Source organism: Microtus ochrogaster, chromosome 6 (assembly GCF_000317375.1).
Source record: "Microtus ochrogaster isolate Prairie Vole_2 chromosome 6, MicOch1.0, whole genome shotgun sequence".
Lineage (NCBI taxonomy): Eukaryota > Metazoa > Chordata > Mammalia > Rodentia > Cricetidae > Microtus > Microtus ochrogaster.
In genome coordinates, this window is record NC_022013.1 from 24,148,849 (window position 1) to 24,176,152 (window position 27,304).

Consider the following 27,304-nt stretch of genomic DNA (forward strand, 5'->3'; position numbering starts at 1 on the left):
AAAAAAAAAAAGAAATACTCACGAACTATGTCACAGATCCAAGGGATCAAATTTTAAGGAGCAGTCAACTGTGTGAAATCTGTTCAGTGTTAAACATAAGTGAACACCAGTAATGACCAAAGATTTAACTTTAACATCATTAGCTGGACATGGTAGCAAATGCCTATGATCCTAGCCCTGGGGAGGTGGAGGCAGGCAAGTCAGGAGTTCCGTGTCATTCTTAGCAAGACTAAGAGTATTCTGGGTTACATGAGACCCTACCAATAAACAAAACAAAAACAAAGGAGTGGGTAAAGGAATAAGTAGCAGAAGACGACTTCAAAAACAACTTTGCAAATTTAAACTAAATTTAAACACAAATTCAGCTTCAAGCCATTCAAGTCTGCTAGCTAAGTAGAGAGAAAAATCTGTAAAGCAAACTGTATTCTTACCCAATTGTTTCCTTGACTTTGTTTTAGAGTGAATCTCTTCTGCATCATCTAATACGAGGTTCATGTACTCATCAAAGCCCTGGAAGTCAATTGACAAGTCATTTTCAAGTAAACAACACACAACCATTCTAAAGAATAATTAGATTCAGAAATATGAATTACCTTTAGAAGTTTATCCCTCCACTGATCTTTCAGCTCAGACACTAAAGATCTACTTATTAACCTATTTGTATTCTTTCAAAGGTTGCAATTTTTTTATTATGTGTATGTGTTTATTTATGGGTGGATGTACACACAGAATGCAGGTGCCCCAGGAGGCAGAAGCACTGGATCCATGCACTGGAAGTACAGGCGGTTGAGCGCCATTAAATGTGTGTACTGGGAACTGAACTTGGTCCTCTGGAGGAAATGCTTTTATCTGCTGAGCCATCAATAGCCTCTTATTTTTGAGATAGCATCTCATGTGGTCTATGTTTGCCTCAAACTCCCGAGCCTCTTATCCCTCTCTACTCCAAATGCTGAGAGTACAGGTGTGTGCCACTAGGCCTTGTCAAATGTGACATGCACAATTCTTGGGGTATTTAAAAAAAATAATTTTTAGGTTGTAGTGCTGCTGCTGAGAACTCAGGGACTCCCACGCATGTTAGGGAAGTGGCTTACCACCGAGGCGCATCTCTAGCCTGCTTGTTTTAAATAGCAAAGAAAGCTAGGATGGGATCCCAAGTACTTCTTCAATCTACTGAACTTAAACATTCACTAAATATGCTAGGCAGATACTCTATCTTTTTATAACCTGCCCAATCCAGTATGTGTATTCATGCGTAGATATACACATGAACTACCGTCTGCCACTGCTCTCTCCTATTCTCACAAGCACTGCTTCCACAAATTATTAAGCATGTCTTCCAACTGGTAAGAGATTACTGATGGACACTATCTATATAAAATAACAAAGTACGCTAACAACACTCCCAGAAGGTTTTTATTTTTTCTTCAAAGCAGTTGGCAGCTTTGAGGCGGGGGAGGGGGTACTAGGGAGACTTCAATTGATAAAGTACTCGCAATTACAAGGAAATGAGCTTGGGTCCCTAGCACTCACAAATAAAGCAGGGCACAGTGGCATAGACCTGCACCTAGTGCTGGAAAGACACATGAGGATTTCTGGGGTTTGCTGGCCAACTAGTCTTGTCAAACCCACAAGCTCCAAGCTCAGTGAGGGATCTTGTCTCATAAAAGAAAAGATGGAGAACAATAGAAGAGACCCAATGTCTACCTCTTGCAGACACACACATGAATATGAACATCCACACTTCCCGCCACAAACAAGAAGTATTACTGGGGTTGAACATGGCTAGTGCAAGCCTGTAAATCTCAGGAGGCTGAGAAAGGATTCTAAGTTGAAGTCCTCCCCTGGCTACACAGCAATACCACCGTTCCTCAAGAATAAACAAAGACAGGGTCAGAGAGACATTCACAGTTAAGAGCACTGGCTGTTCTTTCTGAGGACTCGGTTCAGTTTCCAGCACCACATAGCAGCTCACCACTGTCTTTAACTCCAGTTTCTGAGGATCTGGCATCCTCACACAAACACATGCAGGTAAACACCATTGCACATAAAAATAAATTTTTTAAAAAAATAAAACAAGATGCCCATGGCTATTAATTTCAACATTTAGGAGGCTCAGACAAAAGGATTTCCAAGCAGAGTCTTCTGCCACACACAAAGAATCCAGAGGCCAGGAAATGGCACGGTGGTTAAGAGATGGCACAAGAGCATTTGCTGCTCTTGCAGAGGACCCAGGCTTGGTTCCCAGCACCCATGTGACTCAAAACCATCCATTTTCTGGCCTGTGTGGGTGGGCACGCAAACACACACATACACAAGCACACACGCAAGACACTCATAAAACAAATCTAAATCCTGAGTTTGATCCCAGGAACCACCAAAATAACAATAAAAGCATAAGCCCAACCAAGCAAACAACAAGCACTGCTGAGGTATCCTGTTCTTGTGCCTCATTTAACCCTACCAGTTCTGGAGGCATTGCCCATCCCCCTCGGATTTTGATCTGATTGTTTCCTTGCCTCACAAACTAAGTTCTTCTTCTTTTTTAAAGATTTACTTATTACGTATACAGCGTTCTGCCTGCATGACAAAAGAGGACACAGATCTCATTATAGATGCTTGTGACCCACCATGTGGTTGCTGGGAATTGAAGCCAGTGCTCTTAACCTTTGAGCCATCTCGCCAGCCCCCTAAGTTCTTCTTAAAAGTTTAATTCTCCCTTTAAGTTCTTTTTTTTTTTAAATATTTATTTATTTCCTTATTATGTATACAGTGTTCTGTCTTTGTGTATGCCTGCAGGCCAGAAGAGGGCACTAGACCTCTTTACAGATGGTTGTGAGCCACCATGTGGTTGCTGGGAATTGAACTCAGGACCTTTAGAAGAGCAGGCAATGCTCTTAACCGCTGAGCCATCTCTCCAGCCCCCCTTTAAGTTCTTTTAAGAAAAGAACTATCAGGGTCTGGAGAGGTGGCTCAGTGACCGGAGTTCAACTGCCAGCAACCATGTGGCAGCCCACAACTATAGCTCCAGTTCCGGGGGTCTGACACACTCACACAGAGACACACATGCAGGCAAAGCACCAACGCACATACAACAAATAAATCTTAAAAAGAAAGAAGCCATCTAAACCTAACAACCAAAGCAAGAAGAGGCTAAATAATGTGGGCCCCGAAGAGTCTTCCTTGGGTTGGGCCCTTGACTTCTTGTATACTGCTCCAGCTGGCCATTTCCCGAGATGTCTTTTTCTAATAAACTGAGAAAAGCGGCCTGGGTACTCACAATAATACAACCTTCTATCCGCATATTCACTTGCTCATACAGCCAGACCTGAATCCGAGACCTCTGAAATAAAAATAAGAATGTTTTTAGGAATATACACACGCCCGCACCATTATGTTGATTCCATAGTGAATGACTTTTAGAAAGGTTCCAATGAATATAAGGCAAACATTGTAGGTCAGTAGTCTACATCTAAGAGCTGGTATCTCGGTTAACTTGCTGAGAAACATTTTTATTTAATAAATGCTCGGACAGGGCTGTTGAAACTAATTTTCCCACATTCTCAAGACTTTATCACTGCTCCCAGCATGAATACATTTACAGTTAAACTTGTTCACAGCATGGCGCACAAAGAAACAAGAAAGTTTCTATAGACCAAGACCTTCTTAAGCAAAATCGAGATTCAAAATCATGAGAATGCCGCCCCCTCCCTTGTCAATTTTCCTAGTCACACATCTAACCTCAATTCCAGCGATTAAAAATGACACAGGCTTAAAACGATTTTTTATCTTTGTTGTAACATTCTCAAATTAACACTGTTAAAAATCTCTCTTAAGAGGGGCATTTGCCACTCACTCCTCTGTATCTAACTTTCTTTTTTTAGGTTTATTTTGTTCATTTTTAGCTCAGCTAAGGGAAAAAAACTAATGTTCAAATGGCACTGTTAAGTTTACCAACAGATCATGTGAGTGATTTAGTTCTTACAGAGAGTAACGGAATTGTATGCACGTTGAGTGAGGCACAGACGTACACCATCTTATTAATTAGCGCTCTCGGAGCAAGCTTATTCTCAACTGTGGTCCCCCTCGGTTTTTTAAGTCTACAGCACAGGATCAGGGATGCTGGTACAAAAATAGCCAAAGAAGCGCAACTTTCGTTTCAGTGACCGTAAGAAAACAGTTAACAAATAACTTACGTACGTTTTGCAAGTATCTGAAGATGAGGTTCTGCACCGCAGCGATCAAGGAAAAGAACTGTACACAGCAGAGATTCTGCTCCCGCCCTCACCTGATTCTCCAGCGCCCCAACACCAGGCCCGGCCGCACTCGCAAACACTAGTGACCACCTAGAAACTCAGAAGGCATCCACTTCCCCACCGCCCTCGTTTCTCCCTGGTGGCCCGCATCCTCCTCTTGCATTCCGCCGACCCCGCTTCCGTTCCGTAGCGCTCGCCCCGCAAGGCCCGCCCGAGCCCGCCTCCCGCAGCCCTTCAACTCCGCGCGCTTTCCCGCCGCCTCGGCCGCCCCGGGGCCTCACGGGAAGAGCGGCCCTCAACGGGCTCCCCTGCTCCCAGCCCGTGGGGACGCTAACGGCGTCTACGGACCCAAAGCCCAGCGTTCACACGCAGCGTAGGATACGATGGGCTGCACCATCACTTTCTGCACCTTCTGGCCCTGGCCGCGGTACGCCATGGTGGAAGTCACAAAGACCGCACGAGCAGGAAGGCCTCCTCAGACAGCGACTTCCGGAAGACCGACCTGGAAACGGAAGTGCATGTGATCATAGGCGACCGGGGCCGCTCCTGGGAAACGCCTCTCTAGGCACGAGACGCCTTTTCTCGATGCTTATTACCTCCGCAGGCCGCCCTCCAAGGTTGGTCCTCCCGCGCCACCTGGTGGAAAGCTGTGGGCGCACAGGGGCTTCGGCCAGGCGCCTGCGCAACAGTCGGCTTCTGCTTAAGGGCTATTTTGAGAGCTGTTCTGGAAGTTAGGCTTGGTAGCTGCGCAGCGAGGAGCATCTTATCCAACACCATCTGCAGACCTCCCTTATTCATTCTGGATTGTCATGCCCGAAGCAATGGTGTTGCTGTGGTTTATGCCAATAACAGATTCAAGTCTCATCACCTTTATATTGCTACTATTGATGGCAACTGAAGATGGCAATCTCTTTAGCTTGAAAGTGCTCAAATAGGCTTGCTGGGCTCAGATCCCTCGGAGAGTTGTGCGACTAATGACACGTCATTAGGACTCAACATCTCTGATTCGCTCTCCTCTGAAGTGAAAATTAATTAATTTGTTTGTTTCAAGACAGGGTTTCTCTGTGTGGTCTTGGCTGTCTTGGAACTCGCTCTTGTCTACAACAAGGCTGGCCTCGAACTCATAGACTTCTGCTTGCCTGTCTCCCGCGTGCTGGGATTACAGGCACGCGCCTGTATAAAATGCCTGGAGACTTAAACGTACCTCTGCAGGACTGAAGACTCAAGGAGGTAATAATGCACACGTGTTCTTGAACTATATTAGATTTGTCGGCACCTGTAATCTCAGCTCATGGAAGATGGAAGCAAGAGTATCAGTTTAAGATCATCGAAATAGTGTGTTCCAGATCAATATAAGCTACATGAGCCCTTGTTTCAAAAACAAACAAAAACAAAATAAAACAAGCCACACAGGGTTAAAACTGATAAATTTGAGATAAATTGGAAATGTAAGTCAAAACATGTTTGCCGGGCGATGGTGGTACACACCTTTAATTCCAGCACATTGGAGGGAGAGGCAGGCAGATCTCTGTGAGTTCGAGGCCAATGTAGTATACAAAGAGAGTTCTAGGACAGCCAGGACTGTTAAACAGAGAAACCCTGTCTCAAAACAAAACAAAAAAAAAACCACAAAACAAAAAAACAAAAACCAAAAAACCAAACAAAACAAAAAAACAAACCCACATGCATTTCGTAGGGACAAAGAGCCAGCCAAAGAAATCCACCCCATCTGTGAAACCAGAGCCAGTGAAAGAAACACACCCTAGCTCTGAGACCCAAGCCAGTGAAAGAAACACACCCTAGCTCTGAGACCCAAGCCAGTGAAAGAAACATACCCTAGCTCTGAGACCCAAGCCAGTGAAAGAAATCTTTAGCCCTGAACCCAGAACCAAAGAAACACACTTTGATCCTAGAATCAGAGTCAGTAAAAGAAATATGCCCTGGCCCTGAAATTAGAGCCCAAGGCTAAAGGGCCAGTGAAAGAAACACACTTTGGTCCTGAAACCAGAGCCAAATCTGCCCTGACCAACAAAACAGAAAGCCAACCAGTCCCTGTGTAGAGAAACCAACCAATCCCTAAGCAAAAAACTAACCAATCCCTGAGCACAAGGTCTAGCCAATCTGAGTTCAAGGAACTGAAATCTGACCAATTCCCACCCAGGAAATCTTTTCCCTGGAAAAACTCCACCCCCAAGAAGCCCTATAAAAGTCCTGCACCTCTTCAGTTTGCTGCTGCCTTTCCCACTCTGGACAGGCAGACATTCTGCTGGACTCTTCCCCCCAATAAATCTCTTGAATAAGGTTTGTTTGTGTGAAGACCTTTTCCCCCCCGAATGGAGCAGAGAAGTAACAACTTCTCTCCGGAGCTGGGGTGGAGAAGAGCAGAACAGGGCTGGCAAAGCAGAGCTGTTACACTCTGGGGGACCAGAGCCAAAGGGAAGCCCTGTCCTGTTGGAGCAGGGCTGTTGCACTGGGGAAGGCTTTCCCTAGAGCAGCAGCTGTAAACTGCTATGCTTACTGTGGCCTGTGCTAATCCTTGACTCCCAGTTGCCAGAATCCGTTTCCATCTGAGCTGTACCACTTAGCATCCATTCCTTGGCCCCGCTGCCAGAATCCGTTTCTCCGGACATGGTTTCTCTGCTTAACAGTCCTGGCTGCACTGGAACTCACTTCTGCCTCCCGAGTGCTGGAATTAAAGGCATATGCCACCACCACCCAGTGCTTACACATTTATTACATACACTTAAGGCCCTGGGGAAATGACTAGGTAGGACCCAAATCCAATCACCTACTCAAAAGCTGGACACAGGCAGTGTGCGCCTGTGAATTCGGAACAGGAGGGCGCCCGGGTGTGCTGGCCGGCTAGTCCAGCTTAATTGTCAAGTCCCGTGTTGCCTACTCAGTTCTGTTATGGTGTGGCTTTTGGTTTGGGTCAAATTTTACTTAACTGGAATATTCACTTTTTTTTTCTTTTCTTTCTTTTTTTTTCAGTCACTTCATAGACTAGGCTGGCCTCAAACTCACAGAGATTCACCTGCCTCCCAAGTGCTAGGATTAAAGGTGTGTGCTACCACCGCCCAGCTGGAATATTCACTTTCTAATAAGGAAGCTCAGAACTGAAGCTGAGGAATTTGGAAGGTGTCTAAGGGGACCAATATCTTCACAGATAGCACTTAGGTCAAATAGCAGAATAAAAATACACTTAGCTGGGGTCTTCTTTAGATAAGAATAGCAGGAATACCAATCTTATAAGAGTATTATGATTAAAAAAAAAAAAGACACGTTTTCATTCTGTAGCCACAGGTGTCCTGGAACTCGATCTGTAGACCAGGCTGGCCTGAACTCACAGAGATTCTCCTGCCTCTGCCTCCTGTGCTGGGAAGAAACTAGTTGTAGCTACAAAAAGAAACATTTTTTTTTACATGGGATAATTATTTCTTTGAAAAGAATGTATCACACTCCAAACTATAGCAGAATATTGTTTGTGTTTTAATAAATAAAGTTTGCCTGAAGATCAAAGGGCAGTCACAATTCAATGAATACATTCAATAATAGAAACTTGAGCAAAACCTTGGTTTAAATTGCAATCAATCATAATATTCTTGCAAATCTTGAGGTTTTCATGAGCTTCCTGATGTCTGTAAAAGATGCTGAGGTGCACTAGCTCAAAGAGAGACCTTCCTGATTTGACTGACATGCTATCTCATGTATCTCTCATACTCCAGACTGGCTCAAATTCCTGGCCTTGAACTGCTAATCCTCCTGCTTCTGCATCCTAACTGCTTGCCACCATAGCCAGCCACTTCCTGAATATTACAGACCTCTCTCCAGTCAGATGAAGTTCCCTTTCACCTGAAAGCCTCACAACTTGCTGGGCATTTGGTACTCAAAAAAGCATGACAAGGATATTGGGAAGCTAGAGAGTATCCAGAAAAGATCAGCAAGCCCTGCAATGAGTCAAGAGTGACTCACCCATTCACGTTACTCCTTCGGTCATGGATTCAGCTGTTGAAGCTCTAAGTCGCTAGCACTTCAGAATGGGGCTGTATTTGAAGATAAGACGGTCTCTTCCTAACTATTTATTTTGAGATAGGGCTGAAGAGGCAATTAAGATGGTGTGAAATCTCCTGAGTGGGACTGAACCTCATCTTTCTGGTGTCCTCAGAGGAGAAAGGGGGGCTGGAGATGTAGGTCAGTATTGAGTACTTGCCTCGCATACATGAGTCCTGAGTTCCATGCCCAGCCAAGCAAACAAACAAATAACGAAGAGAGGACAGGCCTCCATTTCTCCATGGGAGGGACGAAAGGCCATGTGAGGACACTGCAAGCGGCTATCTGCAGCCAGAAAGAGCCTCACTAGAAATACCACCTCCATCTATCTAGCCAGGCCTTTACTCTCAACTGAGATCTGATGACCTGTTTGATTTATAATGACATATGGCAGCCTGGGAGAACTAACGCACCTATGTGAGCTAGTCACTGTAAAGACAAGATCTGTCTTAGCATGCTCTCTTCTCCGTCCCGTTCCCCGTGTGGGGACTTAATCCAGGGTCTTCTACGTGCTAGACAAGCACAGCACCTCTGTTCTGCACCCCCAGCGCTTTCTGCTCTGTGAGGGAAGTATTGGTAAACAATTTGGGGTGGGTCTCTACATAGCCCTGGCTGTCTTGAACTTACTATGTAGACCAGGCTGGCCCAGAACTCACTTACCTCTGCCTCCCAAGTGCTGGGATTAATGGCATGCACTACCATGCCCCACGACAAACAACTAAAATGCAGAGTAAATGGAAAGTGCATGCCTGTGGACAGACATCAACCTTGTTTGAAAAAGCAGTCCCACAGTCATGGCCTCTTAGGTAGGAAGGAAGCTACATACACACTGACGAAGGCAGGGACTGAAGAGATGGCTTTCAGAGGTCTAATTGTACTTGCAGAGGAACCAGGTTTGGTACCCAGCACCCACATGGCAGCTTACAACCACCCACCTGTAACTCCAACTCCAGGGGATCTAACACCCTCTTCTGTACCAAGCATGCAAATGGTGCAGACATGCAGGCAAAACACACACATTTTTAAAGGGGGGGGTATGGTGGTGCATACCTTTAATCCTAATCTTTAATCAGGAGGCAGAGAAATGCAGACCTCTGAGTTTGAGGCCAGTCTGGTCTACAGTGAATTCCAGGACAGCCAGGCGTATGTAGAGAAACCCTGTCTCAAAACAAAACAAAAAAACACAAAAAAGCAATTTAATAAAGGCAGAGGGCAAAAGACAAGCTCCCTGTGTGAGGGTTGGGCCATTAGCCAGTAAAAATAAAACCATCACTCTGTGACTTAGTTATCTGTTTAAGGTGAGGTACCACTCTACGTGTCCAAAACCCTGGCTTCAACATCCAATACTACATGAATCAGACCTAGTGATGTCTATCTGTAATCCCAACATTTGAGAGGTAGAGGCAGAAGGATCAAAAGTGTAAGGCCATATGAGCCCTTTTTTCCAGAGTACAATAAGAAATAAAAAGAAAGCTACTAAAACTCTAGCTCATTCTGTCTGGGGTATTATCTACCTCAAATCTCCATATAAAGCTGGGCATGGTAGTACATACCTTTAATCCCAGTGAGGATTAAAGAGACAGGCAGCCTGGTCTACATAGCAAGTACCAGGCCAGCCAAGGCTACATTAGTGGGGCCTTGTCTCAAAAAATACCAAAACATAGGTAATGGTGGTGCAAGCCTTTAATCCCAGCAGAGGCGTGTGGATCTCTCTGAGTTCAAGGTCAGCCTGGTCTAAAGAGCTAGTTCCAGGGCAGGCTCCAAAGCTACAGAGAAACCCTGTCTCGATAAACCGAGAAAAAAAAATTCTACTTTACTCCCGTTGCTTTGTTTTTCTGAAACATTCATAGTACAGATTGGCTTTGAAATACATAACTGAGGCTGGTTTTGAACTATCCTTACCTTCTAATGTTGGGTTTACAGAAATGAGCAACTTCTCCGGCTGACTTCTGTTTTGCAATTATTTCCGAAGAGACTTGAAAGATGGCCCAGCAGTTAAGGTTACTTATTGCTTTTCCAGAGGACCTTGCGTTCCTAGCCAGGAAGCTCACAACTGCTCGGAACTCCAGGCATCCCCACACAGGTGGCATTCACACACATACACACACCCTCAAAACCTGCGTAAGTTCTTCAAGAGCGGAAATCTGACTTCTACTCTTCTATCCTCGATGATCAAAAGTGTTTCATTACAGTGTAAGTTCAAAATTGCTCTGTGCTTCTTTAAGGGGGGTGGGGGACACTCCAAAATCCTTATGGCCATCACACCTAACTTTTCCTCCTGGTAGCTTTTCCGAGCTCTCCAAACAGACAAGTGACTTCTCACCACAGCTGCTCCGTCAGGTAAGAGTCCATCTCCCTTGTCCTTCCACTGGAACTTGCTTGTTCAATGTAAATATTCCCCTGATCTGTTCAGTTCCTTAGCCCTCACACAGAACACCTTTCTAAACACTCTTGTCCAGCTCCCTTGACTACAGACCAGTGTAAGTTCAACAGACTACTTCTTCACCGCTAATTGAGAACAAAGTAAAGAGTTAGAAAAAAAAATCAGGACAGGGGCAATATTGTTTTAATTCACTGCTTTTTGCTTATTATGGCCACATTCACTCTATAAATTTTTACTTTTTTAATGATTTATTTAACTTTATGTGCATTGGTGTGAAGGTGTCAGATCTCATGGAACTGCATTTTTAGACAGTTGTGAGGTGCCATGTGGGTGCTGGGAATTGAACCCAGGTCCTCTGGAAGAACAGTCAGTGCTCTTAACCGCTGAGCCATCTCTCCAGCCCCACATACAGATTTATAATAGGCCTATTCAGTAAGACTTCTGAAACTTTTAATAAAAAAACCGTAAAACCAGCCGGGCGATGGTGGCACACGCCTTTAATCCCAGCACTCGGGAGGCAGAGGCAGGCGGATCTCTGTGAGTTCGAGACCAGCCTGGTCTACAGAGCTAGTTCCAGGACAGGCTCCAAAGCCACAGAGAAACTCTGTCTCAAAAAACCAAAAAAAAAAAAAAAAAACGATAAAACCTTAGATTGTTGTTCTAGAGTCACTGCATATTTTTTGCTCAATTTACTACAGTGTTAAAGATTGAACTTGGGTCACTGGCTCTAAGTTTTAGAAACTTAAGGGAGCAAGGAGCACAGGACATGGTACAAGCACAGGAAGTCAGAGGACGATGTCGTGGAGTTGGTTATCTCTGTCCATCTTTACTGGACTCTGTTGCCAGGATTGAGTCAAGTGCCTTTACGAGTTGAGCCGTCTCTCTAGTCCTTCCCCACCCCTCAACACTTGGCAAATTGAAAATCAGCTGCAGGATTTGGGATGGAGTCAGCACCATGCTCTGGGAGCAATCCTAGCACCTCATGAACTTGCTGTAGTTCTTTCATCTAAGCACTTGGGTGGCAGAGGCGGCAGGATCAATCAGGAAGGAAGGTCAGCCTGGGCAGCAGAAGCTGGTCTACAAACAGGGTTGGGCTTGAGCAGACTGACCCTGAAAGCTAGCAGGGACCTTTCTGTAGATGTAGTTTCAAGACGGGTCCTCATCAACTGTTACATTAAGCATTCCCTTCTGCTAAACTGACAAATTCAAGGGTATCACACTTAAATAGCTGCAGAATAATTCAGATGGAATGAAGCAATAGTTTCAGAACGGGATCACACGAGTCTGATCCATGTAACTCATGCTTTGTGTGGTTACGATGTTAGCCTTCTCTCTATGGGAGCTCCTGTGACTGGCAGAGACAAGGAGAGATTCCACTGTTAAGGTCAGATCTTCAGATTTTAAACTTTTCTTTTTTTTGGCCTGGAACTCGGAGACCTTCCTGCCTCTCTGCTTGGGATTAAAAGTGTGTGCCTCCACATCTGGTCCAATCTTGAGAAGATATAAACTGTAAAACTACCTCCAAATTTTGGGCAGAGCCAAGCTGCAATATTTAGTCTATAACCATTAAGATATGTACATGAAAGGTTCATTCAACTTGATGGGACTTTTAAGGATATGTGAGGGACAGCATTAGGTTGACCCCCCTGATAAGTTACAGCCTCAGTCTGAGAACTATTGGGCTACTAGGGAAAAAAAAACAAACCCCTCATGTTCTTTGGTTGCTAAAGCTTTCCATGTATCTTTATAACAGTAAGAGTCAGTGTGCAGACTGAAACCACACTCTTCTAATTATGACTTTCCTTCCATCCTTATGCTTGAAATTCTCAGTCACTGAATATTAAGATCACTCGTAAACCTGCCCTCCTTTTAAAAATATTAATAGCATCACTGAAATTACAATGATAAGAACTAAGTATTTCCTATATCAGTTTTATTTAAAACACAAATAAGTATTTCTCTTTCAGTAATGGCAAATGGTTCAAATAATGTTGAACACAAATCATTGACTAATACAGGGCATTAAATATGAACAGACTTTTTTTTAAAGCAAAAGAATAGAGGTTATATACAAAAGAGACCTACAATCTATATGTCAATTCAAAAAAGGAAACGTGTTTATAAAATGCGTGGTGAAAGCAGAACATTCCACCCCTGCTTTGGAGAAGGGCTATCTTACAACATTCAGTCAGTCAGCTGAAGATGGATTGGTACAAGTGTCCATACATAAATTTCAAGTCATTTTTGCATGTGCAGAATCATCCAGATCTTCCCAGACTGAATGGGCAGTCCTGTGGCTTTCTTCCTTTTCCATATTCCCAACAAGGCTACATGAACTTCAACTCTTGATGAGCCGCTTACAACAGCAGTTCCTTAGGAGCCAACATGACAGGTGATCCAGGATTTCCCTATGAGAAACAAACTGGCCACCTACAGAAAGTATCACAATGAACAAGTCTTTCTTTCCGCCTTCCAATTCTGTACAGTGTCTCATTTCAAGACTATTACCCTCATGAGACTTGTTTCTTCACAAGTCTAAACCTTGAGGTGATATGAAGACCAACATCGAGAAAAGAAAACTCAATCCAGAAATGAAGAAACTGGAGGTATCCAATACACCCCAGAGCATCTCGCCATCCCTGCAACAGCACAGCCCGGTGTACTGTGTACTGCTACAGTCTGTAGATCAATACTGGCAGCTTGAATGAGTTTGTTTTTTTTTCCCCCTCCTCTTCCCATGGTTAAAGCACATCAAATAAATACTAGGCAAGAGGAGTTTTCTGGGAGAGTTAGAAATTATGAAATTTACCAATTTGCTGTCTCTGTGATAATTCGATGCCAGAAGGAGAAAGGTATTGAAGGAAAGGGACAGTTTTCATACTAAAAAAAGATTTCCCTAGTCATGTCGCCACCTCTTATAAAGAATCCAGGGAGTCCCAGAAGTAGAAAATTAGTTTCAGGGGACCCCTGAGGCACTTTAAAGCCTTTAAAAAATTACAGTAATAATAAATTAGCTATTGCTCTTCAGAGGCTTACGGAGCAGCTAATGCAACAGGACCAGGTCCAGAGTTATGTCCGTATCTCAGGTTCTCGAGCCGCTCGGCCCTCTTTAAAGCTTAGATGAATCTCCAAATACCTTTAAAAAGACATACAATTTAACACAGACGGAGTGGGTTTTTTGTTTAGTGGTAGCATGACATTTGGTCCACAATGGTTAGCAGCTCTCTTCATTTTAAACTCTGATAATATTAAGACAGTACATAAATAAATACAGCAAAGGGGAAGATAGCCCACTGACAAACACCTCAAGGAGCCACTGAGTTAGTTCTCTTGCACCATTTCATTTGGAGCTCAGTCTCAGGTTGAGAGAAGGGCATTACAGAACGTTCTTCTCACAGATGCTAAGTAATGGCATCAAATGGACAAAACAGTTATCAAGGGATGTAAAAGATCTGACCCCAAGGGAATCCAGGACACATACAGGTACTTCAGAGGTATACTTTTGATTTGGGCAAAATTTGAGACTAAAGAAATTATCACCTCAGGTAAATGTTAGAACAGATGAAAATAAGTCCAGTTTTTGGTGAGTTTTTTTTTCCTTGAAAGCGTCCTCACCATTTCTTTCACCTTCAGCTGTCAATCATCTCTGAGAGCTCAAGCAGAAGGTCATCTTCATCTTTCCCAGGATCCAAGTCGATCTCAGCTTCTAATTTGCCTCCTGAAATTTCCCATATTAGTTTCTCAAAATCATCTTCCACAGAGAGTGGAGGCTTTCCTGTTGAGGCAGAGCTCAGTCGGCGAGGTTTGGTTGCCACCTGGGACGAGGAAGGACCAGACCCTTCTGGGAGCAAAGGTTCTGAAGAAGACTGGGTTGAAGGCAGCACAAAACTGTAAGTGAAAAGCAGAGTGTTAGACCCAGCTCTGTCCTTCCTTCATGGTCAAAGGACTGTGCAGCCTCAGGGACAGAGGAAACGAAAAGTTGTTTCTGAAGAAACACACAAAAAATTGTTTCACTAATTTGGAATCAAGTACCTTTTGAATGTAGCCAGGTATTTTAGATTACCTTTTCAATAAAGGCAAATACCAACAGCAGTACTGACGAGCAGCGACTTCAAATTTCATGCCTTTTGCCCTCAGTGTGGAGTTAGCTTTAGATATAGCTAACCTGTAAATGTTCATTGACTTATCACATTTTTTGATAAAGAGCCAAATCAGTAATGGCCTGAAGCTTGGTTAAGAAGCAATACCTGTCCTTAGGGTTTTCTGTCTCAGACGTGGCGATGGATTTATCCTCGGAGAGAAGTGGGACCACAGCCTACAGAGAAAGAGTAAAATCACTGAGAGTTATGCTTCCACTTTCGGTGTGTGTGTATGATGTGTATATGTTCAGGGGCCCATGTGCAAGTAGGTAGAGTCAGAGGAGGCCGTCAAGAGGAGCCTTCTCTTCTCTGCTTCACTTCTGTGGGAAATCAGCCACTTAGTGAACCTTAAGCTCATGGTTACAAGTTATGCTGGCTGGTCAATGATCTCTTGGGATCCACCTGTCTCTAGGCCACAATGTTGGGAACAGGCAAGCATATGGTCACAGTGGCTTTTTATATAGGTGCTAAGCGATTCAAACCCAGGTCCTCATATCTGTATAGCAAGCACTCTCACCCACCAAACCTACAAGACTTTTATTTTACTTTTTTTTTTGACACATAAAGCTGTTTAATTAGGTTGTTAGAAATTTAGAAAACCAGTTTGTGAGGATACATCCCGTTCGTCAGAGAGAACTGAGAGCGCAGGTAGCCCTGCAGCTGAGGAACAGCTTTGATCTTTGGCAGAATTGCGAGTCCACCGTTTTCTGATCAGCCTTGCGCTGCTCTGTAATCTCATATTTCTCCTTCTCTGTGTCAAAGATTATTTTACTTTTTGAGACAGGGCTTGACTATGTAGCTTTGGGTGTACCACACCTCTCAGGGTAGACCAGGTTGGCCTTGAACTCAGAGTTCTACCTGCCTCTGCCTTCCTACTTCCTAGCTTCAGGTGTCCCACCTCTGTCTCCCCTATCCCCAGCATATTTTCTTTCGTTGCCTTCCTAGAATCATGGCTAGTTTTTGTTTTGGCAGTGTTAAAGATCTCTGGTAACCCAGGATCTTGCATGGTAGGTGGTTTCATTGAGCTGTATCTTCAGCCCAGCGGCTACCATTCTGTAAACTGGGGAACCCAAGAACCAATGATGCAGAGGCTGAAAATGTAAGCAAGTACCTTGCCACCCAAAAACCAGCTTCCAAACACTGCCAGCCACTTCTCCAATCTCAACTAGATTCTAGTGACGACAGTAACAGTCTAAGGAACCCAGTGCTCAGGAAAAGGCAGAAGTGTAAGACACAAACAGAGACAGTGCCAAAGGGAATCCTACCACAGAGTCCAATACCACTGGAGTGGATCAACTCACCACAGCTGCTTTCTTGGTGGGGCTTTCCTGCAGGACACTGCTGGCGCTAAGTGGCTTCACAGCCGCAATGACAGCAGGGTGTACCTCCACTGCCTTCCGTTTTGGAGCCACTTTAGGAGATGAAACAACCTTGACCACAGATGGCTTCACATTTACTTTGGGTTTGGCTACAGGAGACAGAACATATCTGATTATAACTAGATGATCACTTTCACATATAGAGTAACTCAGAGTAAGATACAGATGCTTTTAGGAGTAGAAATACCAACAAAATTGCCAGGCATGGTGGAATATCCCAGCACTGGGAGGCAGAGGCAGAAGGAGCTCTGCTGAATATGAGACCAGATATAGCAAGTGCCAGGATAGCCAGGGCTACATAGAGAACTGGTCTTAAACACCAGAAGAAAAATGCACAGTATTAAGTTCTAAATGGGGCTTTTATGTTTTTTTTCCCTCCAATCATGTAGCTGAGGTTGATTGTGAACTTCTGATTCTCCTGTCTCCCTTCTTGCTTCATCTCTTGAGAAGAGCAAGGATTTGGTAACTGAGCATAAAACTTTGAGTGTTTGTGGGACAGTAAAGAAAATACACTGTTGGGGTCAGTATCTCTGTATAAGGATAGAGCCACAGAGGAAAAGCATGAGCTCCATGATAAAATTCTCCAGATGCACATAACAATCCAGAGCACTCAAAGTGTGCCCTGAAAGAGAATCTTCCTCCACCACAGGGACTCAAGTTGCCAAAACCCAAACTCACACTCTCATCATACAATTGGCTGACTTACAGTGTTGAGGCACTCAATCTCAGCTGTCCTCTTCAGTGTAGGACAGCCTCTGTTGAACTACCCAGACTGTATCATGTAAACCAATCTAATAAATTCCTCATCTACGTTCCTTCTATTAGTTCTGTTCCTCTAGAGAACCGTAATATAGACTGAGCTGGGATTACAGGTGCGCACCACCAGACACGGTTTTCCTGTGGTGCTGTAGTGGAATCCAGGGTTTTGTGTATGCTAGATAAGCACTAACAACTGAATTACTTCTCCAGCCCCAAAGAAAGCAAAACTAACCAACCAACAAAACAAACCCAGCAGTGTAAGTTGTGAGAAAGAACTATGCCTAAGTTTTGTCTTTGCAGATCACTGTATTACTACTACCTGCTGGTGTGACCTTAGTACACCACAGTTGCCAGAGTTACTGAAATTTGGTCACTGTGCCACAATGAAGGTAAAATCACTCACCTTTACTCCTTTTTTCCAAAGTCTGTGTTGCACATTTCACATTCAGTATTGAGTCCCCGATTCCAGAGGTTTCTACCTCCCCTTTTTGGGATGACTCCGTGGGGAGCCGCTTAGCCAAGTGCCGTGTGATGCCTGACACAGCAGTGAGCACTGGTTTCCCCACCACTCGGGTATAGTGAGAGGCCCCGTCTCCCTGGACAGGAGTCACAGCTGGCTTCTCTTTCTGTGAGGCTTCGGTCTCCTGCTGCTTCTCAGTGTGTTTCTCTCTGACAATGTCACATCTACTGACTGGAATTTTTGTGGGATCAGTTATGGCCTCATCTGAACTCTGGAAAAATCCAATCAAAGAATTAGAACCTACTTTCTCATTTATAGCGCTGAGTGAGTATCTAGCTTAGGCAGAATATTACATGATTCAGAATAATAAGGAAGCTCACGATCTCATATTAAACAGAAGATACACTGTTAAGTGTTAAAGGTTAGAAATGAAGATGTGTGAACTAATAGAAAAACCCATATTCTTGCCGGGTGGTGGTGGCGCATGCCTGTAATCCCAGCACTTGGGAGGCAGAGACAGGCGGATCTCTGTGAGTTCGAGACCAGCCTGGTCTACCAAGGGAGTTCCAGAACAGGCTCCAAAAGCTACAGAGAAACCCTGTCTCAAAAAAACAAAAAAAAAAAAAAAAAAAAAAAAAAAAAAAAAAAAAAAAAAAAAAGAAAAATCCATATTCTACAGACTAATTATGATCCCAAGAAAACACAAATGACCACTAAGAAGATTTTTGCCAATATCCAGAAAGAGCTAATAGTCACAAGTTAGAATATTCTAGTCAGTAAAGACAAACACCTTAAGAAATTACTAAAGATAGAGTAGGCTGCAAAATGATATATTGTACAGTTCTCAACCTGAGTTGAGCATTAAATCCACTTATGTAACAAAAAGCTTAAAGGAAATCTAGTAGAAAAATTATTATAGCATTTGTCCTTTGTTTTGTTGAGAAAAAAGTTCTGACTCTATGGCTCAGAATGACCTCAACTCAAGATCTGCCTTTGCAATCCCAAAGTCTGGGATTGATTACAATCCTGTGCTATCATGCCTGGGTTGTTCTTCCTTCCTTTTTTTAAATCTCTCTCCCTCAGGCTGGAGAAATGGCTCAGTGGTTAAGAGAATTGCCTGCTCTTCCAAAGGTCCTGAGTTCAATTCCCAGTAACCACATGGTGGCTCACAACCATCCGTAATGAGGTCTGGTGCCCTCTACTGGCCTGCAGACATACACACAGACAGAACATTGTATACATAATAAATAAATAAATAAATAAATAAATAAATAAATAAATAAATAAATATCTCTCTCCCTCCTTCTCACCCACCCCCCTTCATCTGTCTCTTTCTCTGTTTTTAAAGATTTACTAGGTATACAGTGTTCTGTCTACAGGCCAGAAGAGGGCACTAGATCTTGTTATAGATGGTTGTGAGCCACCATGTGGTTGGTGGGAATTGAAGTCTGGACCTCCAGAAGAGCCATTTCTCAAGCCTGTTCATTTTCTCTAAAGAGAAAAATCCTAGTTAGATGTGTTGGCACATACCAGTAATCGCAGCAGTGGTAGCAGAGACAAGAGAGTCCAAAGTTCTTGGCTACATAAAGTTAGCCTGAAGCTGGCCTGAGTTATATGAGACACTGTCTCAAAACACTGGGAGCTGGACAGATGGCTCAGAGGTTAAGAATACTTGCTGCTCTTGTAAGGAACCCAGTTTCAGTTACAAACACAGACATATCAGCTCACAACCATCTTTAACTCCAGTTCCAGGGGATCTGATGTCTTCTTTCCTCTGCAGTTGTGCACACATGTATGTTAATACTAACACACATAAAGTAAATAAATCTTGAGGGAAAAGGTCAAATTTTACATGATATGCAGTAAAATATCAATGGTCAGTTAAAACACTATGAGAACATACAGAGAACTGTAAGAATCTTTCACAGATGCTGGGCGGTGGTGGCACACACCTTTAATTCCAGCAAACAGAAGAAAGAAGCAGGCAGATCTGTGAGTTGGAGGCCAGTCAGGTTTACCCAGTGAGTTCTATCTAGGTCAGCTAGGGAACCTTATTTTAAAAACCAAAAATCAAACAAAAAGATAACCCCAAATCAAACAAAAAGAAACTTCCATAGAAAATTGTGACCACAGTACTGGGCACGGTAGCACAGCACAGTGGATGAGACCGGCTGAGTCAGGCAGACTTCAAACAACACAGTTGGGAAATCGTCTCCAAAACTCTCCAAACTAAAGAACAAAAACATGACCCAAAACAAAAAAATTAAAACCAAACTCAACCTACCAATGAAACCATCCACAGAAATTTCCTGTACGCTAAAACGAAAAGCATCCATCATTCCCCTCCCGCTGGTCTGCCAAGGACCATTATCGAACAGACTCACCTCACTAGCCTCTGGCTTAGGAACACTGCTCTGAGAAGCAATGTCACTGTCTTCGAGTTCGAGTTTTTTCTCCTCTTTTGCACCTATATTCAAATTTAAAAAAACACCATTGCTTTAATCAGGATGTGAGAAATGAACTGAAGTATGTTTTCTTAAAATGAATACAGTTGTACTGGCTAGCTTTTCTGTCACCAGAAGCTATGCCATCTGGGAAGAGGGAGACTCAGCCCAGAAAGTGCCTCCATCAAACTATCCTGTGGAGCATTTTCTTGATTGGTTACTGATGTAGGAGGGTTCAGCCCACCCCTGGGCAAGTGGTCCTGGATTATATAAAAAGGCAGACTGAACCAAGACATGGAGAGCAGGCCAGTATGCAATATTCCTCCATGGGCCATGCTTCAGTTCTGCCATGACTTCCCTCAATGAAGAACTTGTGAACAGGAAGTGTAAACCAAGTAATACTCCCCACCCTAGACTGCTTTGGGACAGTGTTTTATCACAGCACAGAAAGGAAACTCAGACAGTACTAATGGAAACAAGAAAGAAACTCATAACTAAGAGATGGGGCATCTAGAACCTCAAGAAAACAGGAACATACCGTAGCACTACCAACTGCTACTGGAAACAGCTTACTCTACTGAATCCGCTGATTCAAATTTCCCCAGTTAAGAAAAGTTCCTATTGGTCTCACCCTGTGTTTTAGAATAGTACTGTTGCTTGGAGGGGTTGTACAGACCTGCTCTTTTGGCAATACGGAGCAGTCTCTTTGCCCCTGGGACAGTCTCAGCTTGAGGCCGGGAGATGGCACTGCTCTCAGAGTTCCGCTGTACCCTCAGGGCCTTCTCCAGTTTAATTTCCTCCAGTGTCTTAATATGCACCTCCTGCATAGACCTGGCTCTTCCTGCGGGCTCCTCTGGCTGTCCTTTGCTGACTGCAACAGGTGGCAGAGTCACTGTCTTTTTCACTTCAGTATCTGTTGTCAACTTGGGGCAGCTTGTATCCTTTTTGGATTTCTGCCTCTCCATTTCCTGCTGCCGATGTTTCTTTTCAGCCAGGACCTCAGAGAAAGTTTTGATCCGCACGGCAGAAGAGCTTTTTGCTCCTGATGGAGAATCATCAGCCCGTGCAGGTTCTTCGGTTTTCATTTTAGTTTGCAATTCTCCACGTTTCTGACTGGCTCTTTCAAGAAGAATTTCTTCTAATGTCTTCACGTGGATTTCACCAGCTTTATTAACTCTCTCTGTTTTGGGAAAGAACATATTTTTATACTCTTGTTTCTTAATGTCTTATGATCTCCCTTAGAGTAGAACAATACAAGGGAGAGGCATCAGTTGTCTCATGTTCAACATTAGTTTCACTCTTGATTCTAGATAACTGCAAGAAGATCTCTAGAGACAAACCTACTGATTTGTATTTCTATCCAGAAAAACACAGAAACACAATACAAATGGCTGAAAATCACTTATTAGTGCAGAAACTGCATCATCATAAACCTTAAGTGAAAGTAGCAATGACTCCTCCATTCCCTCATATGTATATAGAACTTGTGCTGGACACATCACTAGAAGTAGGGTAGTAAGCCAAGCACACCTCTGCCTGGATGTTGTCTATAGTCTGACAAACACCAGTAACTGAAAGAGTTGTCAGGAAGTAGGGCAATGGAAACTGCTGCACTCGGTGAAAATATCAATCATGGTCTAGAAACTAGCCAAAGCAAACTTTTCATGAAGTGACATTCAACACATGAACAGGAGAGGTAAAAATAAAACAAGTGACAAGACAAAAACAAAAACTCAAGGGCCACAAACCCAACTTGCTTCCCCCAGCCCTCAAAAGATTGTTCTACATCTGTTTAAAATATGGAACAAATGTCACATTATACAATCATTCCCATCACTAAGTGGCTAAGAAAAGAAATAATGAACTAAAGTAGAATTAAAAAAGAGATGATATACACGCATGCATGCAGACTAACCAGTATGAGATTTTAATTATATTAAAAAAACAAAAACAAACCAAACTCCTAAATATAGCATGTTCTGGAACTTTGTGAACTTGGCATTTCCTACCAATCTCGTTTCTGTCTCTGTTGCCTAGGCCAGCTTGGGAGCCCTAATATGACATAGTCCAATTTAACCTCAAATTTAGAGCAATCCTCCTGGCCTTAGCCTCCTGATTGCTTGGATTATAGGTGTGGACCACCATGCCCCACCAGTTTCGTTGCTCTTGTTTAAATGGTTTATTTAAAGGTTAGTTTAAACTCAGCTCAACTGGGATTCTCATCCTTCCAGTACAGTGACATTCTCTGGTGACAGCAAAGATTAGAGTCCTGGAATTGCCTAAGTCTCCAAACATACTTGATGCTTTAAGAGAACAATTGATGCTGAACCACATAGCAAAGAACCCATGACAAAGCAAGGAATCAAACAGTGAATTATCTCTTTATGTTTCGAGCAGTCTTTTGTGATAGGGTCGCTGGTGGAATATGGTGGCCTCAAATTCACCATTTTATGAGTATTGAGATAAAGGGCTACCACAACTACCTTCTCATTAGATTTCTTTAAATGATGGTGGGGCTGTAGAGATGGCTAAGTGGTTAAAAATACGTGTTATTCTTGAAGAGGGTCCAGGTTCAATTCCCAGTACCCATATGTTGGCTCACAACTATCTGCAACTCCAGTTCCAAGGGTATCTGATACCCTATTCTGACCTCTACAAACACCAGGCATACATGCGATACACCTACATGCATGCAGGCAATTCACACATAAATCTGAAATAAAATAAATTTGAAAAAAGAATAATTGTAATTTTTTCCTTCAATTCCACAATGACAATTTAATCTCAAAATTATCACTTTAAAGAAAATACATGGTGTTAGGGAATATTATTTTAAAGTGTGTGACTTTTGTTTATGCTGTAAACTCTGGCCGGGCGGTGGTGGCACACACCTTTAATCCCAGCACTCGGGAGGCGGCAGAGGCAGGCGGATCTCTGTGAGTTCGAGACCAGCCTGGTCTACAAGAGCTAGTTCCAGGACAGGCTCCAAAACCACAGAGAAACCCTGTCTCGAAAAAAAACAACTCTGTGAAGCTGTGATTCTTTGCCTGTCTAAAACACCTGATGGTGTAATAAAGAGCTAAATGGCCAATAGTGAGACAGGAGCAAGGATAGGTGGGGCTGGCAGCTAGACACTATAAATAGGAGAGATCTGGAAGAGGAAAAGCAATGAGAGAATAAGGGGAAGAGGACATCAAGGGCCAGCCACCGAGTTAAGAGTGAAAGTAAAATATACAGAAATAAAGAAAAGGAAAAAAGCCCAGAGGCAAAAGGCAGTCAGGATAATTTAAGCTAAGAAAAGCTGATGAGAAACAAGTCAAGCTAAGGCCTGGCATTCATAAGTAAGAATAAGCCTTCATGTGTGATTTATTTGGGAGCTGGGTGGTGGGCCCCTCCAAAAGTCAAAAGAGAAAAAAAAAAATCACACAACATAGTTCTTGTTTTTCATCACAGCAAAATTTCACTAAAATGATAGACATTAAAAACAGAATAATACTAATAATACATTAATAATAAGAAAAGAAGAACGCCGTAACAGAGTAATCTTTTTTTTTTTTAACAGAGTAATCTTTAAGAATTTGTGTGAGAATCTATTTCGGCAGATATGTTTAAACATGGTAGACATAACTCTAAAAGAATAGTTAAACACCACACTACTCGACAGCACAGTAAACTGCCAGGCCTAGGTTAACGAATATGAAAAACAACAATGAACTATGGGAGAAATCATTAAGGTAGAAATGTAAGGACCGGGGTGGTGGATACACTTCACTGAATACAGCTTGCCTAGCATGCACAAGGTCTGGGTTTGATTTCCAGCATCCCCAAAACAATACAGAAACAACACTAAGCAAACAAGCAAACGAGCAAAAAGCCCAGATTCATTAGAAAAATCCAGAATAGCCTAAAAAAAAATTAAGTTTGAAAGAGACAGAGAGAGAGAGAGATCAAAACAAAAATCTTTTGAAGACAAATGCCAAAATAAATTCATCTAAAAGACTAAGAAATTGAAATGACAATGCTAGTCTACAACCAGCCATTTAGATCGACAGGATAAGCAAACTACAGAACATAGGCCAAATCTAGCTAAACAATTCCCTAGGAACATAGCCATTCATTTATTTACATATTCACATTACATATGACTGTGACAGAGATTGTGGACCACACATCCTAAAATATTTTTGTTTTTAAGGGTAGTAGAGATCATCAAACTGAGGGCACCATCATAACTTAGCTTCTTCAAAGCTTAAAGTATTTACTACATGAACTTATAGAAAACAGAGAAGCCAAATTAGATACAAATGGTCCAGTGAACCCTTGGCTTGCCAACAAAATGTGTTTACATCCACTACAGTGAAGTAACAGCACACCAGGGAGACAGAAAATCCTAAACCGTTCTGGAGAATAAAGCTGATAATAATAACTCACATCTGCAATCCCACCAACATCTGGGAGGCTGTGACAGGAACACAGCCATGAATTTGAGGCCAATCTTAGCTAGGAAATTTCAGGCCAGCCTGGACTATAGAACTGAGATCCTATCTTAAAACAATTGAGATCAGCTAAGGTTAGAAGGAGAACATATAAGTTAACTTCAAAGCACAGAGACACAAAATTTATAACTGTCTTCTACAAAAACTATCACATTGAACTTGAATAGCATAAAGCAAAGTTGGAGGGATAGGATAACAGTAGATTATCTGCCTAACATGTATGAAGCTCTAGGTTTGAAACTACAGCACCATAAGCAACAACAACAAAAGCAGAGTATTTGAATACATGGATATTCACTTTACATGTACACATGCTCATGTAGTTCACACTGTTAGAAAGAACTAGTATTTACAAGAAGAATTTAAGAATATGAAGAAAGTCGGGCGGTGGTGGTGCACATCTTTAATCCCAGCACTCAGGAGGCAGAAACAGAAGGATCTCTGTGAGGGCAGCCTGGTCTACAAAGCGAGTTCTAGAACAGGGTCCAAAAGCTACAGCGAGAAATCCTGCCCCCCCCCCAAATCAAAAAAGAATATAAAGAAATAATTTTCCTTCTTTTTAGACAGGGTCTCTCTATATAGTCATGGCTGTCCTGGAACTCACCGTGTAGGCCAAGCTGGCCTCAAATGCACTAAGATCTACCCACCTGTCTCCCAAGTGCTGGGATCTCTCTCACCACCACCCCCACACACAGGTTTTTACGTTGCCCTAAAACCAAGAGTGGTTCGTGTTCTGTACACATCTTTGTCATCTGACAGAATGCAATTGGTTTTATGTTTTGTTTTGTTTTTTTTTTTGGTTTTTCGAGACAGGGTTTCTCTGTGGTTTTGGAGCCTGTCCTGGAACTAGCTCTTGTAAACCAGGCTGGTCTCGAACTCACAGAGATCCGCCTGGCTCTGCCTCCCAAGTGCTGGGATTAAAGGCATGCGCCACCACTGCCCGGCTTGCAATTGGTTTTATATTGCTTAGAAAACTACTTCTTTCTGCCCTTTCTGGTACTGCTGACCAAACCCAGGGACCATGTATACCCCATGAACTGATCTATATACCTAGCCTACTGGACCCTAATGTCCTACGACAGCTTAACATAAAATAAGGCATTCCTCTTACTGGATTTCCTCCTAATACTTTGAGGAGTACCCATTTTTCATCTTTAAATAACACTTAAAAAAACAACACACCAATAAATCACAAACACAAGCTCTAACCTTAATTGTATAGGTGAATCAGAAGAAACAAAACAAACAAACAAACAAAAAACCCAAAGATGACAGTAAGGATTTTGCTCTTCTGATTTTAAGTGCCCTTTGCCTCTCCTTTAGGGACCCGGAAAGTTGAGCTACTAAAAGAAAGTTTCAAATTTTACAAAGTTAAAACAAAACTTTTCTTTTCTTTTCTTTTTTTATAAATTTTTATTTATTTATTTATTATGTATACAATATTCTGTCTGTATGCCTGAAGGCCAGAAGAGGGCGCCAGACCTCTTTACAGATGGTTGTGAGCCACCATGTGGTTGCTGGGAATTGAACTCAGGACCTTTGGAAGAGCAGGCAATGCTCTTGACCACTGAGCCATCTCTCCAGCCCCCAAAACAAAACTTCTCATAGGTCAAATATGTTTACAAATTAGGCTGTACTTCTAATGAAGCTATAAAAGGAAGGAAGGAAGGAAAAAAAAAAAAATCTCAAGGCCTTAATTTTTTTTTCTTGAATTAATTTACGTGAACTATACATTCCTTAGAGCCCTACAAAAAGGGGGAGGGAGAAAAAACAAAACAATAACAAAAAACCAAATCTGTTTCAGGGCCACTGAGGTGGTTCAGGGTTAAAGTCTAACAAACCTGATTTCCAGAACCCATGGAGAGGTGTAAGGAGAGAATCAAGCACACAAAGTTGTCCTCTATTCTCCACAATGCTGTGGCTGCACACGCGTATGTGTAGTCAGACAGACGGATTGACGTATGGACAGACACACACACACATACACAAAACTACCTACCTGTATGGGCGAAATTACTGAACTCAGAAAAATAATTGTTATTGCACAACATTATCATTTTTCCTTGTTTTTCAAGACAGGGTTTCTCTGTTGCTTTGGAGCCAGTCCTGGAACTAGCTCTTGCAGACCAGGCTGGCCTCGAACTCAGAGATCCGCCTGCCTCTGCCTCTGGAGTGTTGGGATTAAAGGCATGGGCCACCACACTCTCGGCCCCAACCCTTTTCATTATTTAATTTGGTATGTGAGTACGGGCACATTAGCCTCACTCTGGACATGTAGGGATCCAGAGACAACTTTCAGGTATCAGTTTCTCCTTCTACTGTTGCTGCGTGGATTAAACACAGGCACCACACAGCAAGTACTTTTACCAGCTGAGCTATCCCACTAGCTTGATACCTTTAAAATAACCTTTCAAAAGTTTGTTACTCTATTAGAACAAGCTCATGGACCATCATTTTCTTTTCTGTCACAGATTCAATCACAGTATCTTCATTATTCCGATCTTTCAGGAGTCTCTAACTCCAGGCTGTTGACAGTGTTAGCTGTTAATGTTGGCTACTCAGAATCAAGTAGAGTAAGCACTCAATTGTTTGCTGAGTAATACACAGGGACCCAAGCAGCCTGAAAAAATGGGGATCCATACCTGTTAATATTACAAACAGACACAAAATGTGTCAGAATAAAAGCACTTACCTTTCTTTGGTGTTTTATCAATATTAGTTTCTGGAGCTTCCACCTTTTTCCCCAGCCTCTGTGCAAGGCTTCGCTTTAATGAGGGTTCACTGTCACCACCTACAACAGGGAGACTTAATTTAAGATTTTAATCTTCAACAAAGTGGAAAAAAGAGGCCAGGCGGTGGTGGCGCATGCCTTTAATCCCAGCACTCAGGAGGCAGAGGCAGGCGGATCTCTGTGAGTTCGAGACCAGCCTGGTCTACAAGA

The 27,304-nt window shown here is 42.8% G+C and overlaps 2 protein-coding genes across 9 annotated transcripts in view; both read right to left on the minus strand.

Annotated features, from left to right (window-relative positions):
* Positions 1 to 4,756, minus strand: part of Snrpe (small nuclear ribonucleoprotein polypeptide E) — a 7,017-nt gene extending 2,261 nt beyond the window's left edge. Inside the window, exons 1-4 of the mRNA XM_005348363.2 lie at positions 4,636 to 4,756; positions 4,198 to 4,224; positions 3,278 to 3,340; positions 432 to 510 (exon numbers count right to left, since the gene is read on the minus strand). Coding sequence (XP_005348420.1) covers positions 432 to 510; positions 3,278 to 3,340; positions 4,198 to 4,224; positions 4,636 to 4,689 — 223 coding nt within the window. The 5' untranslated portion in view covers positions 4,690 to 4,756. The remainder of the gene's footprint in view (positions 1 to 431; positions 511 to 3,277; positions 3,341 to 4,197; positions 4,225 to 4,635) is intronic.
* A 7,848-nt stretch (positions 4,757 to 12,604) lies between these two features.
* The window catches only part of Zc3h11a (zinc finger CCCH-type containing 11A), a 39,611-nt gene continuing 24,911 nt past the window's right edge, over positions 12,605 to 27,304 (minus strand). For all 8 annotated transcript variants that reach the window (XM_013346740.2, XM_013346738.2, XM_026779897.1 and 5 more), the window contains 7 exons: positions 27,056 to 27,154; positions 20,544 to 21,047; positions 19,808 to 19,890; positions 17,367 to 17,694; positions 16,127 to 16,293; positions 14,934 to 15,001; positions 12,605 to 14,574 (listed from right to left, as the gene is read on the minus strand). In XM_013346740.2, coding sequence (XP_013202194.1) covers positions 14,316 to 14,574; positions 14,934 to 15,001; positions 16,127 to 16,293; positions 17,367 to 17,694; positions 19,808 to 19,890; positions 20,544 to 21,047; positions 27,056 to 27,154 — 1,508 coding nt within the window. In that variant the 3' untranslated portion in view covers positions 12,605 to 14,315. The remainder of the gene's footprint in view (positions 14,575 to 14,933; positions 15,002 to 16,126; positions 16,294 to 17,366; positions 17,695 to 19,807; positions 19,891 to 20,543; positions 21,048 to 27,055; positions 27,155 to 27,304) is intronic.